This window comes from Haemaphysalis longicornis, unplaced genomic scaffold (assembly GCF_048455015.1).
Source record: "Haemaphysalis longicornis isolate Haplotype H1 unplaced genomic scaffold, Haemaphysalis longicornis Haplotype H1 scaffold_9, whole genome shotgun sequence".
Taxonomy (NCBI): Eukaryota; Metazoa; Arthropoda; class Arachnida; order Ixodida; family Ixodidae; genus Haemaphysalis; species Haemaphysalis longicornis.
This window is the reverse complement of record NW_027526460.1, coordinates 130,018,521-130,034,131: the sequence shown is the minus strand read 5'-3', so window position 1 is coordinate 130,034,131 and position 15,611 is coordinate 130,018,521. Positions and strand designations below refer to the sequence as shown.

Here is a 15,611-nt window from a genome sequence, read left to right as displayed (position 1 = left end):
CAGTCCAGAAACAGAATCATGAATATTGTACTAATGAAAAATATACAAAAATAAAAATCAACACAGGCATTTTTTAAAAGCTTGCAGCCAAGAGCATTGTACAACTCCAAACAACAGCAAAGTCGAAGGCAAAAATAAATAAATAAATAAATAAATAAATATACAGAAAAACAAGACGAAAGGCGAAACAAAAAAATATGAACATCCTATGAAACGAGTCGCAGTGCAATGAGCAGCACAATGCAGCAGCAATAATAATAATAATAAAATACAAAAACAAATGGTAGACAGGAACAAGATCACGGCAATTCAAGTAACACCGTTTTCAATGTCACCATGCAGATAACACTCTACATAGGTGTCAAATCTAGCACCAGATGGGCAAACAACGTTTCCGGAAGCCTATTCCAATCGCCAATTGTGTGCGGAAAAACACGACGATTTAAAGAGCGAGGTGGGGCAATGAATTTCCCTGATCTTGCTATTGCCTCTCATTTTTGATACGTAAGTAGAAGTCTGGCGGTTAATACCTGTTTTTTGTTAGCTATTTGGTTGAGGAATAGTAGCCGACATACTTTGCAGCGAGTTTGTAAGCAGTGTCATGGGAGCAACCTCTCCATTCAAGGGAGGAGGGGATGATGTGTCACACAGTCAAACCTGTATATGTCAAATTACGGCATATATCAAACAGTCTGGACACCCGCTTCAAAATAACACGCTAAAGCATAGTGCTGCTGTATGCACGTATCGAACTCCCCTCCACCAGTATATTCAATATATTGAATGCCATACTGTAAGTGCATGGTTTCGGTGATAATTGCCACATCGTGATAACCGCCGCATTCGGTGATAACCGTTACATTCGGTGATAACCGCCAAATCGCCACAGCCACTTTTTGGAAAGTTTAATGTGCTGTAAAATGACTAACAAAGGCCAAATCAAACACTACTTCCAAGGTTGCCCTGTTCACGTAATTGGTCAACGGAGCTCTGTGTAAAATCACAACTTCCAGTGAGTTGAAGTGATCCTACGGCAACAGACGTAAATATAAGAGGCAACTGTTTGTATGTGCATGCCTGCCTTTTTGCATGCTCACCAAGCCTGCCCCCTTAACATCCCGTACCCCTTTGTGGAGCCCAGCATCTGTTAAAAACCTTCATACAACAAACCTAAAAAACAAAACCCTCGATATAAGGAAGTTACAAAAAATAAGTAGCCTAATGCCCATTGGAAACGATGTATAGGTATTTCATTTCGATATAACAAAGTAACTGCTGCAACACAAAGTCTCTCAACTTCAAAAAATTTGACTCGGGAGGACAACTTCTTCGTGACAATGATAGCCAAGGGAAACAGAAAGCATTGCCTGATAATTCTGTTGGGCAGGCTTCCTGGCTGAGCATGGATAAGCCCCCCCCCCCCCCCCCCCCTCACCTTTTGAAGACAATAGTCTTTTTGCGGCTATTTAAACACCGACATTTTGGTCTGTCTGTCTGTCTGACTCGATTCAGCCATTCAACGCAGAAATTTGGGCTAGTTGGTGATACGACTTCGACATGGTAAAAAGCGCACTAGACAGGGACACAAAAGACAGTGACATGGGACGAGCGCTAATTACGAGCACGGGATTAGCCCTCGTCCCGTGTCACTGTCTTTTTCTTGTGTCCCCGTCTAGTGCGCTTTTTACCATGTCGATTCAGCCACCTGGCCAAAGTGAAACAGAAGCTGCGCAATAGTCTTATATAGCCACAGCCAAATCTAAACGTCCAGGTCTGGTGTTAATGTTCATACTTGTCAACATTGTTGAACAAGAGCCAGACGTTACGCAAATACAGTTAAACCTCGATGTAACAAAGTCGGTAAAATTCGTAATTTACTTCGTTGCATTGAAATCTCGCTACATTGAAATTCGCGGTTATAATGAAGGGTTTATCCCGTGAAGCGTTTCCTGAAAAAGAAAACGTGGCGCGCATACACGGCCGGCACACTGTTTCTGTTTCTATCGGTGCTTAATCGTCTACGCGGGCATCAGCGTGAACCGCTTGGAGCGTTTTCTTCCCGCAAAAACGCGCCCCGCAAGCCACAGGCGCGCTGACGCAGCTGTGGAGACCACCCGCACGATGTGGGTAGCTCCAGCGACCACCTCTAACTGCTCACTGAAATGCATCTCAAGGGGCAAGCGAAACAAAAAGCGGATAATGTGGGCGAAATTTTCACTGTAAAACATCATACGCGCCGCTTATGAAAGCGCCCATCAAATATTCTCCGTGGCGGTAAGCCTAATCGTCTGGCCAGCCGGCATCCCTGAGTGCTTCGAAGCTCCCGCCATAGGGTGCGCGCCTCCCCATTGGCGAAACTGGTCAGGCTCCTCCCACTGCCGCGCGCAGCGAGAGTCACTTCCTGGATGAGGCAGAAGCCACTGCCAACCCACAATCCAGCGCTACACCTGCCAGTGGATCACGCAAACCTCCATGAAGCAGAAGTGACATTGTGGCCGGCCGGGTGCTTTTCCTCCGGCCAGCCAGGAAAACTGGTCGAGCTCTGCTGGTCACCCATCACCGAGGGCTGCTGTGAGGGCAAAGCATTGCACACACGTTTGCTCTGGTCGGCTGGCTGTCTGCTTGCTGGCTATAATGTCACTTCATCCTGGCTTTAACGGCCGTGCTCTTGTCAATTTCGGTTTCAAAATCGCCGAGTTTTGATATGGGTATTTCAGCTGTCTTATTTTGGATCTTGTAGTCTTTAGGCAGAATGTATGGAAATAAGGTTTTCGAGGGGTCAAAATGTTGAGTGCAGTTGGCCTTTAATAGTAGAGGCTTTATTATGTACAGCAGAAAGCTCAGTTTCTCAGCAAACTTATGCGGTATAACTTGTCCAGATTTCACCCTCTCCCATTGTTTTTTATACTGCCGGCCTTTGCTTCTTATCACAAAAAATAGGCCTGTTTTGTCTAAATATGCATGTATCCTGCTCAAGTATGTCTCTGGTTTGCCGCGCGCTATCCTGCAACGGCCTCGTGTCCCTCCCAAGAGGGCAGTTTGCCCACCTCATTGAACAGTGAGAACCAACGCGTTTCATGCCCGCAGATTTTTCGGGGCTTTTCAACTAACACTTCCCGTCAATGAACAGAAGAGTCACCAGGGATCACTCAACACAGTCTTCATCGTTGGCTTCACACACAGTTACTGTCCCCCTCACCACTACCACTTTCGTTCGGTGCACAATCTTTGTGCCATGAAGTGCATTTGCCATGCTGCAATTTTCCGACAAGCCTGCGATTAGGTTTCCCGCAATTCCGCCACAGGCTTGCCCGGTTGCCTCCTCCAACAACAAAGATATTACCGTATTTACTCGCATTATCCTCGCACTTTTTTTTTCGGAAAAGTCAATGCGAAGTTAGAGGTGCGAGAATTATGCGGGGAAAAAAAATCCGGTGCACAGTGTTGCCGATTTGCCTTCTGCCAATCCCACTAAATGTAGCGGTCGTTATTTGTATATGTAAGCTCGGTGTTGCCACCAGCAGCTATTTCTTTTAATTTATTATTTACAACGTAAACAGTCTTCCGTTGATCAGCGATCATGAAATTGCCGCCTTTGCTTTCTGGCGCGCGCCCTATCTCGTCGTGACTTCTTCGTCGCCTTCAGCTCCTCGTGTTGCCGCCTCCACTAACGCACGTTGAAGTCGGTGACGCCGAAGTGCCTGCCTGCGGCACGGTTGCCGTGTTCGATCGCGTACTCTTTCGCTTTCAATTTGAAAGCGGCACCAAGCACAAAACAAAGAGATCAAAAAGTTCTCAAAATGGCAGTGAGCTATCCACCACTGAGGCGAGTGACTCACTGACTGCTGCTGCTCAACGACGGGACCACGACAGCGAGAGAGAGAGAGAGCGAGAGATAACACTTTATTTAACAAAGGGTTAGCGCAGCTTGGTGGCCAAAGACCGTAGAGCTTCGGCGACTGCGGCTGCCCGACCCGTTAGTAACTTCTGGAGATCCAGGCTCGAGCATCCCAGTGCTGCTTCCCACTGGTCGAGGGAGGTTATGAGAGGGAAGGGATTGTACTTGCAGGCCCAGATATGGTGATGTAATGTGGCCCGTTCTCCGCAGTGCTGGCAGAGTGTTGTGGGGTACAGCGAGGGGTGAATGTGATGAAGTACGGCTAAACAGGGGAGGGATTCAGTTTGAAGCTGACGCCAAAGGCGTTCCTCTTCCACTGATAGGGATGGGTGGGCAGGAGGATATTTGCGGCGGGAGAGGTGGTGATGTTCCGTGATTTCTCTGTACGTGAGTAAACTATCACGGGTTGATCTGGCTCCATGAGAGGCAGTGTTGGCATCACAGGCCCGGGAGACGAGAGCTCGGGCTGCGGTGTGTGCCACTTCATTGCCTCCAATACCCATGTGGGCAGGGAACCAGATCAATTCTACAGGATCAGTAGGTGGTTTTTGATTAAGAATTTGGTGGGCCTGAGGCGAGATCTGGCCTCTGGCGTAGTTTAGAACGGCCGTTTTCGAATCTGAGAATATGAATCGGGGTGTTGGCCTATGTGTGAGTGCAAGTGCTATCGCCGCCTCTTCCGCCACTTGAGGGTGACGGGTTCGGATGGTGAGGGTCGTGAGTGGGGGAGAATCGGGTGAGTTGATGACTGCCAGGGCAAAAGCGTCCACATGACGATACTCCGCTGCATGAACATACAGTGTGCCTGGGTCAATGGGCCACACGACAGTGGGCTGCGCGAACGCCGTCTAGTTGCGCGCACGCGAAACCGGCTCAAGGACAGTGTGAGTAGCGTGTTAGAGCGCCTGTTAGGGAGTAGCCATGCAGGTTGTTAGGGCGCCTGGATGGCCTTGGATACACAGCGCTCTTCGCCGTACGGAGAGGCGGCGGGGGAGGGCGCGCGTTGGAGAGCGCGTGCACCATGCGGGTTTCGCGAGCGGGCAACTTTCGCCGCTGCAAAGTTGGGGGTGCGAGGATTATGCGAGGAACCAAAAAATCCAAGTTTTGGTGGCTCACAGTAGGGGTGCGAGGATTATGCGAGTGTGAGGATTACGCGAGTAAATACGGTATGTTATTCATCCCTGCCGAGTTACCATAAGGCTGGGATGTCACCGACGTGTTCTCCCCTGCCAGCACAACTTTTCCTTCAAAGATAGCACTGTGATGACGCCGCCTCCTTGGTGTCACTACCACAGTAGTGAAACTTGCAGAGGTAATATTGTCGACACCGCAAGGAGCCAGCCGCCCCAACCCCAGGTAGACAGCAACCAGTGGGCGTACCCAGCGAACCATCCTATATCGTCGAAGATGTGATGAGGTGAAAATGGGAATCAAGATGTACATAAAGTTTAGGGGGCGGTGCATACCAGCATTGCAGCAACTAGAACAAAGCAATGACAATTTCTTCCCGAAGCCACACGAGAACCTTTCCTTCCTCATCACTTGGCATGCAGCAGCATCGCAACAATGACTAAAACCTCGTTACCCAAGGGACCCGAAAAATGTGTCTCTAGTAACCAAGGTCTTTTATATGGGATGCTGCTAACATGGCAAACATGGGAAAACTAACCAAACAGTCTTCACTCAAATGTCTCTTATAACCAAGTGTCTCTTGTAACAGTGTCTCTTGTAACAAGGTTCTGCTGTAATATGATAAGGCGCAATGGATGTGGTGAAACAGGCGGCTTGTTTCCTGTGTTTTGATTGAGCATGGCTACAGACGTCAGTGAATAAAATAGTCTCGTATCGGAGCAGCTTCTTAGCCCCGCCAACTGGATGCCTTTTTTTTGAGCTTCGACAAGTACTCGTCTTATTGCAATATAAATACTCGAATCTAATCTGACCCCAGACTTTTGGATCCTGCTTCTTCAAAACGCACTGGCTTGGAACTGAATGAACGTGGCAAAACAAGCTTTACGATTAGGAAAAGCTTTTTGCTGAAAAAATAACTTTTGTTCTTCAAGTAATTAAAGTTCACATGAAAGCAAAACAATTTACAAAACTAGCATAAAAGACTTCAGAGATTCAAAGTCAACTGCTTTACCAAAATCTATCCTTGCACAATTTTAACGACACAAAGGCCGCAATTTCTAGAGAGTGAGTGAGTGAGTGATTTATTGAAATAGAAAGTGGAAAAGAAGTCGACTGGGGATATTTTGAACTCATTTGATACAGCCTAGTTCGGGGGAAGGGGAGAGGGGAATGAAGGGGATAGGTGAGAACGAATGAGGACAGAGAAAGTGGGAGAGAAAGAAAGAGATAAGCAGTGTGTAAGGCTGGCCAGCAGGCATTGGGCTACAGCTGTTTGATGAGGTCGGTCTCCTTGAGGAACGCCAGGACAAGTTGGAAGGCTTCCCACCGGATGGAGATGGAGGAATGCACAGTCCATTCTAGTTCTTTCTTCTGCCCTCCCCCTAATTTCTGAAGCCATGGTATACTAAATTATCACACGAGCAAAGTTTGGAGAGCAGTTCCTTTGCACAAAAAGTTTTGCGTCTATGCAATTTTGGTGAACCCAAATGACCTGAAGCATGTCACTTTAAAGAATAAAATTGCTGTATCAGCGCTATTAACGGCCATTCTGCATTAAAGCTTCCTTCCATTTAGTGCCACAAACGCCTCTTTTAGTTCCCGCCAACAAAGTGAGAAGTACGGATTATGACACTAATAGAACATGCACAGAATCAACGCTACATAGAAACCGGAAATGTAAAAAATAAAAATCATGCCAACTTTGTTTGACTTTACACCCCACATATAGTATGCCCATAAACCAGTGGGAAACTTAATACAGTACCTCCACAGCCACTCGTAAGCCCGAGACTCCAAGCATGACTGAGATGCATTAGAATAGGCAGGATCTGAGCTAGTTGGATCATAACTGATTAAATACTGGTCAGCCTAAATCAATTGAGATGCACTAAAACAAGTCGTAACTGCTTTAGCAATTCTCAAAATACTCCCACAACCGTTTGAAGTATACAGCCAATGATTCGAATCACATGAATAAAGGTGTTTCCGAATCGAGTATCGGAAAAAAAGAAAGCTGAATGTCAAATCAAATACCGAATATCAATTTTTTTTAGATGTTGCGATTTTTTCAAGGTTGTTGTGCAAAAACAGAAGCTACTTCGCATGTTCAGAAGTAATGACGTTCTTTCTCGACCCGATGAACGCACTTTTCAACTCATTCACAGCAGTCCAGTCGCCAAACCACTATGAGGTGGTACCAGCGGTACTACAGGAATCGAGCGGCACAATACACATTTAAAAGAAAAGAAGAAGAAGAAAAAAAAGGAACTTGCACTAGAGTTGCTGTACTGCAGTCAAAGGCAACGACTATACAGCACCTCGCAACTCCGAAGTGAGCACTTTGCAGGCTTGAACAGACACGAAAACACGGCACAAATCATGGACCACGATGAGGCACTTCTTTGGAATCACATTGGGAGCGTGAAGCATGAAGCAGCATTGCGGCAGAAAAGCTCACACTACAGTTGCCATACATGAGCCTGTGCTGCGCTAACACCTGTGGTCGAAAAAAACAAACAAAAGAAAAATCATGCAATAAATATGCACCAACTGCGTGAAAAAAAAAGCCAGAACCTTTTTTGATTTTATATTAACGAGGCGCCGTCAAAAACAAGAAAGCAGCGATGATTGCTTTACCGGAAGCTGCCCTAACATTTAACATCCAGCCACAGTCGAAGGCGACGGCACAACGGGAAGATCTGATCAACGCAATCGCAAATTACTCCGGGCAGCAGGATAAAATTTATGGCGTGCGCTCATCGAAAGCGCAATTTGGATGAAACTTTCCGAGCAGATGGTGGTGTACCAGCAGTGTGTTAGTGTGGGCCGATATCTCACTTTCACAGAGCCGGGCACATTCGGAAAATGCACTCGACTTCAATCATTCGCAGAGGTACTATTCAATTCAAATTCAAATATTCGAGTATTCGCACACCCCTAAATGCGGACCAATGCAACACTTCATTACTACGCCTCCAACACTTCATTACTGCGCCTCCGCAGCCATTCGTACAGTTGAAACAAGCCAAAGCTGCCTTAGAAGTTCTCATCAGACTCCTATAACTGAGGGAGCTTGCAGCCAGTCCAGCAGTCCCTTCCCCATGGTTGGTCCCTTCGATGGGCCACTGCCTAGGGAACTGTTCCGTAAATGGGGGCAGGTGGGGGAAGGAAGGAGAGAGAGCAGACCTGTATCCTTAGCAGCAGCTGCCGGTTATGCTGCTCGAGCGTGCGCTGCTTCTCCTCCACCAGGGGGATGCGGTCGTTCTCCTTCTTCAGGGTGCGCACGTAGTCCACTGTCGCCTTCAGGATCGTCCCCTTGTTCTGGCGGATGTCCCGCACCAGCTCGTAGTGCCTGCATCAAACAGGCAGAGGCCACAATGCTCAACGCACGCATCCCCTAAACAAAGGCTCGGTCGGTGTTAGTCCCGTCTCCTGCGTACACCCATGGCCACCTTGGACAAACAAATGTAACGTGAAATACCAGTTGCTTTGCAATTACTGGCACGCCAGGTGCAATGTGCATCTGAGCTAATTTAACGGTGTAATTCAGTACAGTCTCTATGACGAACTTCAGAACTTCCGCAAGCGGTCCAGAGACGAACCGAAGGACAGTTAGATTCTCTCCAATTCAAAAGGTCCCAGCACTTCGTGGGTTGCAAATGGAAAAGCATTAACAGCCAGACGAATGCCTGAAACGCCTTACTTCCTCCTCGCATTGTGGAAGGGCTCTGCAATCTTTCTGCTTGGGACACCTCGCTATCTGCCTTAAAGGAGTACTGACACGAAAATTTTATGTTCACTTTTATTGCTTTTATCGATGCTTAATGGTCTGGCAAACCCGAAACACCACTTTAAATACTTCAGCACACGATAATTAATTACATTCAACAGCCTGAAAACCGTTCGTTAAAATTTCCCCCGCTTTCATCCCGAAAGGTGCATATGACAGAATCCCGGCATGACCTCACACTTTCTGCGGACGTCAAAACACTGCGGGGGCCGGTGGGGGCATTGTTTCAACCGCGCCGCCGCCGGAGCTGAACGGCTGAGCTGCCTGAAGGTGCTAGGCCTACCATTGCGGCAGAAATTCGATGACTGCTTTCAATAAAAGTCTTGATGGCAATTTCTATTGTGATTCCGGGCTATATTATCGCTTCCTTTGCCATGGGTGGAACTTTATTTTGGCAACAGTGCCTTTCTGGGCAGCGGTTATGCCTGTAGCTCTGGCTACGTGCCCCCGTTTGTGAATGCGCCGGCACCCACTCGCCGTTTGAGGGGCCGTGATTGAAGTGAGGTCACGAGTTTTTGACCAGCGCTGTCGCGTCACTTCTTTTTCCTCTCCTGGAGTGATGTCACGCTGATGTCCATTTGCTGAGTGCCGCTCCACGTGCTGTTCTATCGGCACGACAAATGAGATCCAATTGAAGTATGTTCTTCCCGTCGCAGGCCACTCATATTTCAGCCAGGGTATTCTGTTGAGCAAAGGAAGCGAACTGTGCAACAATATTAACACCAAAAATTGGTGTCAGTACTCCTTTAAACCGTTTGAATGGCTTCTGTATTTTTCCTACACGTTGTGCCATCATCGACGTAGAGAGCCCTCTGGCTGCAGCGTGCCAACCAAGAGGTCGGTGGCGAGATTTGGCAGTGCATTTTCGCGCCTGCTGCAGCGATTTCTACAAAAGGTAAAAATGGTAGGTAGTTAGATACTAGCTGCTTCTCTGTAAAGTCAAGTCAACTGCATGCAACCAGCATAACTGTGCACCAAGTTCATTTTTGTTTAACCCGGCTGAACATTAAATGTGCAAGAGTTTAACGTTCCGAGAAATTGTGCAAGGATGAGGCATTGCTACCCTGACGATAGATGGTGGGTGGCTCATTTGCTCCGCTTCTATTTGAAGTTGCTTCTATGCAAGAAAAGATCAATTATGCATAAACTAGATCATGTGAGGAGTGTAATAGGAACAGTGTGAAGTGGAAGAACATAAATTCATAGAAAACAAATTTCTGGTTGTAACACATACACATATCACGGAACTATACTCAGGTGGCTTCAACCGGCAGCCTGGACATGTACATGACGGACACAGTAGGTTTTTTCCACCACAGAACAGCTAATAAATCAAGTTCTACCGTCTGTACCCCTGAGATGAATGGTTGCCTCTGACACAACAATAGATCACAGAATAGCCAGGCTCTTTTCATCTTTGGCGATAGTGCTGCTGCCTTTGAGCTGTCCCAGACAGTTGCTCTCCGAATTGAGAGAAAAAGAAAAGTCCAGCTGTTTTAAGATTTCTCAGTCGGTTCATTCATGAATCAATCATGGCAGATGCTAATTAAATAAATTACTGCACCGTAAATTGAGTCCATTCTGCGGCATACTGCACCTGACCTAGACATGCCAGTTTTCTGGCAGCGAGTAACATTTACGGGGACACTGAATTCTGGACAAGTCTCTGTTTCAACTAAAAGATGGCACGCTGCTGTTGGACAAGAGCCGAAACTGCGGTAAATGACAGTTTGTTTATAAATAAAGAAAGAAAGATGGCCTTTCTCTCTGTCTTTCTACCACTTTAATGTGGCGCAAAACCGCATATCACACATCACAACGTGATGTGCATTCCTCACACTCAGTTTCAAAGTGATTTAATAGGTGGTGACAGTGCTGTCCAGTAGGAGGAGGAGTAAAAAACGCACACACAATTCCCCAGCATAGCGGCCCATGACAGGCCAGGTCACAGTCGGTCAGTCGATCATGGCAGTAATCAGAGACTTTTGTAGCAACTTATTACACATAAACAGACACAGGCATCAACAAAGGGCAATAACTTGTCTTCACTTGCACAAATCTCCTGACTATTTGCAAAAAAAAATTCAAAACATCTGGCCGAAACCAAAACTAAAATCAATATTACCACCAGCCACAAGCTGTAATGTAGGAAAGTGTGGGGCAGCAGTACCTGTCATTTTAACGCTTCTGTCATTTTCTGGGTTAATAAGCAACTGCTGCGAGTGGTATATTCATACTTAGCACTGCAATCCACCAATACAGGCCACCTTGTTTTTGTCCCTGTAACACGCACAATCATCATCCCCTGTAGGCGTGGAATAATGAAAAGAGATGAGAGATGCAACCACTGAGCCAGAACAGCAAGTGTGTCAACAGTGACCGACTGCTTCGTTTAATCACCAAAACTCGGTGGCGCCACAGCATGGCCTTGCGTCAGTGCATAACAATAAAGGCAACCACATGCCCAAACTATCCATTTTTAACCACTGACAGTACAAAACTGTGATCTAATGGTTTTGATCAAGCAACCGTATTTTATTGAACTTTGGTGCTCGTTTACATGGAGAGCCGTGGAGCCCAGTTAGCTGACCTGTTCTGTTAATCTTCTAGTTCCCCAAGTGACGGTGATGCGCCAGTTCCGACTGGATGATTGCAGCTGCCTAATAGGGTCAGATTTCCTCACCCACAAGCAGAAGTGGATCCAGCAAGGTTACAAGGGAAGGAAGGACAGGTTGCAACAAGAGGCATAAACCACCGCCTTCATTTCCTGCAAAACAACTCAGTCTCGGGATCACCCAGTGCCCACTGTCTCTGTCGCTCCATCACCAGCCGCACGGTGATTCAAACCCCTCAGATTGTCACAGTATGGCGACAATCAAAAGCGTGCCCTAATGTTGAGCAGGCCCTTGGATTGAACTTTCACCACCTTGGGTTCTTGATCGTCACATAAGTGAGATTCAAAGCCTACTAAAATGTCGCTTACCACTCTCATGAAGAAACCAATTTAAAGAACTAGTTTTTATGGCAAAGAGACCTGCCTTGTTGACTCCACTCGGGACCGGCAAAACGAGTGGTAAAGCAGGCACAAGCTAAACACTACAATCGTATCATTTGAGATTAAGTGCACTGCATCCCCTTTGCAGCAGCGCTCTAAGAACACTCGTTGGTTGCAACGAGTAGTTTCTGGTTACTAGTACTGCATTTTGATTCGACGTAATAAGCGCCCAACTTCATTATTTGTGGCTCTACTGCGTTTATGCAGTCCCAAAGTGATCCCACCGCCTACAACCAACAACTGTCAGATGACAAATGGCGAGAATCCGACCCCCCCTAATGACATGCACGCCCACCTGTCATTTGATTGACTGATTGATTGTAAGGTTTAACGCGCCGACGCAACGCAGGCAATGAGGTGCGCCGTAGTGGAGGGCTCCGGATTAATCTTGACCACCTGGGGATCTATAATGTACCTGTCATTCGTCCGTGGGAGCAGGGTGCCCAGCTCCTTGATGCGGTCGTTGATGTTGAACCTCCGCCGCCTCTCAACTGCACCAGACAGGGGAAAGCCAGGGCAAGCCATTGTCAAGCACAACCGCAATACTTAAACACAGTCATCTGCCTGCAATCTGGGACAGCCGTACAAGGGCACCACATTCAAACACAGAGGCAATGCTGCAAAGGAGACTGATTACGAGGTCGTACAAAGAAACGCCGGCTTTGAAAATGGCCTTCAAACAACACATCAACTGTGCGGCTTCAATACTGTAGAGAAATGGTGCGATTTCTTTCATTTTGAGCGTGTTCAGGCTGCTTTTGCTCGACCCAAAGAGTGCCCATGATCATCTCTTATACTGTTCCACACGTACACGAAAAATGACATTAAGTGTTTAAGGCCTTAAGATACCGAATGACGTTAATTGGGCGGGCCATGCTACGCGCGAAAACGCAAAGGCATTGAATGTGTTAGACATGATGGTAATAATGATCAGAACGAGAAATTTCACTCATATTTTAGAAGTTTTTAATGTAGAGAAAAACGTCTTACAACAATATGTTTTTTTGTGAAAGGAAACATTAAGAGAAATAGTGTTTTCTTAAAAATGGTGCGAGCCGTTTCTAAAAGTGGCTTCAGCAGCAGCCGTCGTTTGTCAGCGGTAGCCAAATCCAAAATATTCAATACGAGTAACATGATGTTTTGCCTTTTGCCGCTGTTTTGTGAACTCCGCCAGTTTATAAAAACAATTCAGCGCGCACCGCAAAAGCATATGCCCTTATATGCCTCACACCACATTTTCTTCAGAACTTTGCCACAAAGAGGGAACAAAAAATCATCTTATTTCGAAGTTCACCTATGTTTCTGCGTCAACGCTCTGGTGCTGAGAGTTTTGTTGGTTTCATTTGGTGCTCATCGCGCTCCAGAGTAGGCAGATTTAAGGAGTTCATGAAGGCGAATTAGTTGTGCAGAACTCCTTAAACCAGAAATGACATTATAGCGAATGGCATTAAATTTTTGCGTGTAGCAGTGAACTAATGTCATTAAAACTTAAGCCAAAAAGCACTTGATGTCATTTTTTGTGTACGCATGGCAGAGGTATTACTGTGATACTGAACACCCGTTTCCCCAAATGCATCCAGCAAGAAAGACACAAATGCTGTTGTAAACGACACAAGCTGGGCCTCAGCGTGGATCCTAAAGCCCGCTCAGAACACCACTACAGATGCAGCATTCCTGCCATTTGCAAGAACAGCACTGGTGAGTGGTTATAAGTTCCGTAGCACAACAACAACAACAACAACAAAAAATGCCTCCACAGCTTTCTACGGACACGCGAATTGCTCCTCCCCAGCATCCCATGTTGTGGAGTGGGCAAAGCACTGGGTTGCACGTCAAAGTTCTCCCACCGATACTGCCGGTGCAAACTGGGCTCCAGCTTTGACCAATTCAAGAGTTGAACTCCAAATATCTCAATCTAAAGAGTGACGATGTCAATCTAAAGAGTGACGACTTCAGCGACTTTGCAAATTCTCCCCCATTGCGCACACGTGTGCAATATCTGAAACAAGTGTTCGTGACCCTTTAAAATTTACAGTCGAGGACGGCTCAGTTCACGTCCCCCTCCAGAAGCTGCTGGCAGCTGCCCTGGTGGACTCTAGAGCCGTGTATCAACATCTGTGCCCTGCTTACCAGGATGTGTGCAGCTGCATCCGCAAACCCAACTAGGCAAAGAGAAAAAGTGAGATACCGCCAACTGCTACGTTTTTTTTTTTTTTACCTCAGACACAGTGTGATTGAATGACTCCTCACTTCCTGTGTTCCCATTTCCAAATTTCGTGCAATGTTTTTTTTTCTTTTACACTCAAAAAGTCTGCTTATTCCATTATTCCACCCACAGCAACTGAGCAACACCAATCAGTGCATGTCAACACCTATGGCACAAAGTATTTCTCAAGCTACATACAGTTCCACCTTAAACGAATACTGGCACCAAATTTTAGCTTCCTCATTTTTATGCTGCAAACAATGCCTCTTTGCCAACTAATTATGAAAGTCAAGCAAAAAACAATCAGCAGTCAGCATAGTTACAGTGACGCCGCATTTATTTCGACCAGTTTCGGTTTCAGTCGCTGGCAGCACAGAGGCAGTTTTGGGCAATGCCGGACGTTATTACGTCGCACGATATTTGGGCTGCAAAACTGCAAGTTGCGACGTCAATCAAAACCCCGCGCCGTCACATGCGCGCTTTTCGCATTGTCTGCGGTAGCAGGAGTGCAGAAGAGTGTTTCCACTTCGAGAAAGGGCATGTCTTTCGTCACACTGACGGAGATTTCGCTGGTGCTGGCAACCCGACGTAGCTAGCGGCCGGGACAGTTAAAATAAGGGGGGACATGGCTCTTAAAACTATTTTTTTTTTTTCATTTTTAAGTAAACTGTAAGAATGGTTAATTACCTCTATTTATCTTGGGAACTAATTGACGAACTAAAAAAAAATGCCATATTGGAAATCAGTGGGGAAATTCGTCAATTAGTTCCCGAGATAAATAGAGGTACCATTCTTGGAGGAACAATAGACAAAACTGCGTTGGTAATAAAACTGTAAATCTTTATATTTTCCAATACTATCAACCAAGGTGAGTTCAAAAAGAGAATAAGTTTTTTGATGCATTGCCTGGAACTGATTTTACAGCTCATTAAACGTCAGTGTTTGAAATGGGCACTCAAAATGGTTCCTTGCCACTGGTGCCACCAAGGTTTAATGAGCTGTAAAATCAGTTCTAAGCGATGCATCAAAAAACTGATTCTCTTATTGCACTCACCAGGGTTCATAGTGTTGGAAAATGTAAACATTAGTTTTATTACCACCGCAGTTTTGTCTACTGTTCCTCCAAAAATGGTTAATTGCCTCTATTTATCTCGGGAACTAATTGACGAACTAAAAAAATAACGCCATATTTGAAATCAGTGGGGAAAAAGCAGCAAAACTGACAAGTTTCACAGAGTTTACTTACAAATTAAAAATTTTTTCTAAGGGCAGTGTCCCCCCTTAAAATTGATTTTCAATGCGTTTCCCGGCATGGCTGGCTACAAAAATGGCTGGAAGGCACCTTTATAAACTACTGAAAAGCCAATCATGTCATTTTTTTTTTCAAGTTTCTGAATTTGGTGCCAGTACTCCTTCAACTGCTAAAACCCCGCAGGGAATTGAGCCTTTGAACGACATGTAGAATGTTGGATGGCTCCAGACTAATATAATTCCATCCACGTGATTAACAAGTGGCAAACAGCATGCCCAC

At 46.1% G+C, this 15,611-nt stretch overlaps 1 protein-coding gene across 1 annotated transcript in view; it reads right to left on the bottom strand.

The window, feature by feature from the left end:
- The window catches only part of Mitf (transcription factor Mitf), a 143,810-nt gene that overhangs the window by 6,776 nt on the left and 121,423 nt on the right, over positions 1-15,611 (bottom strand). Inside the window, exons 5-6 of the mRNA XM_077685539.1 lie at positions 12,290-12,365; positions 8,216-8,381 (exon numbers count right to left, since the gene is read on the bottom strand). Coding sequence (XP_077541665.1) covers positions 8,216-8,381; positions 12,290-12,365 — 242 coding nt within the window. The remainder of the gene's footprint in view (positions 1-8,215; positions 8,382-12,289; positions 12,366-15,611) is intronic.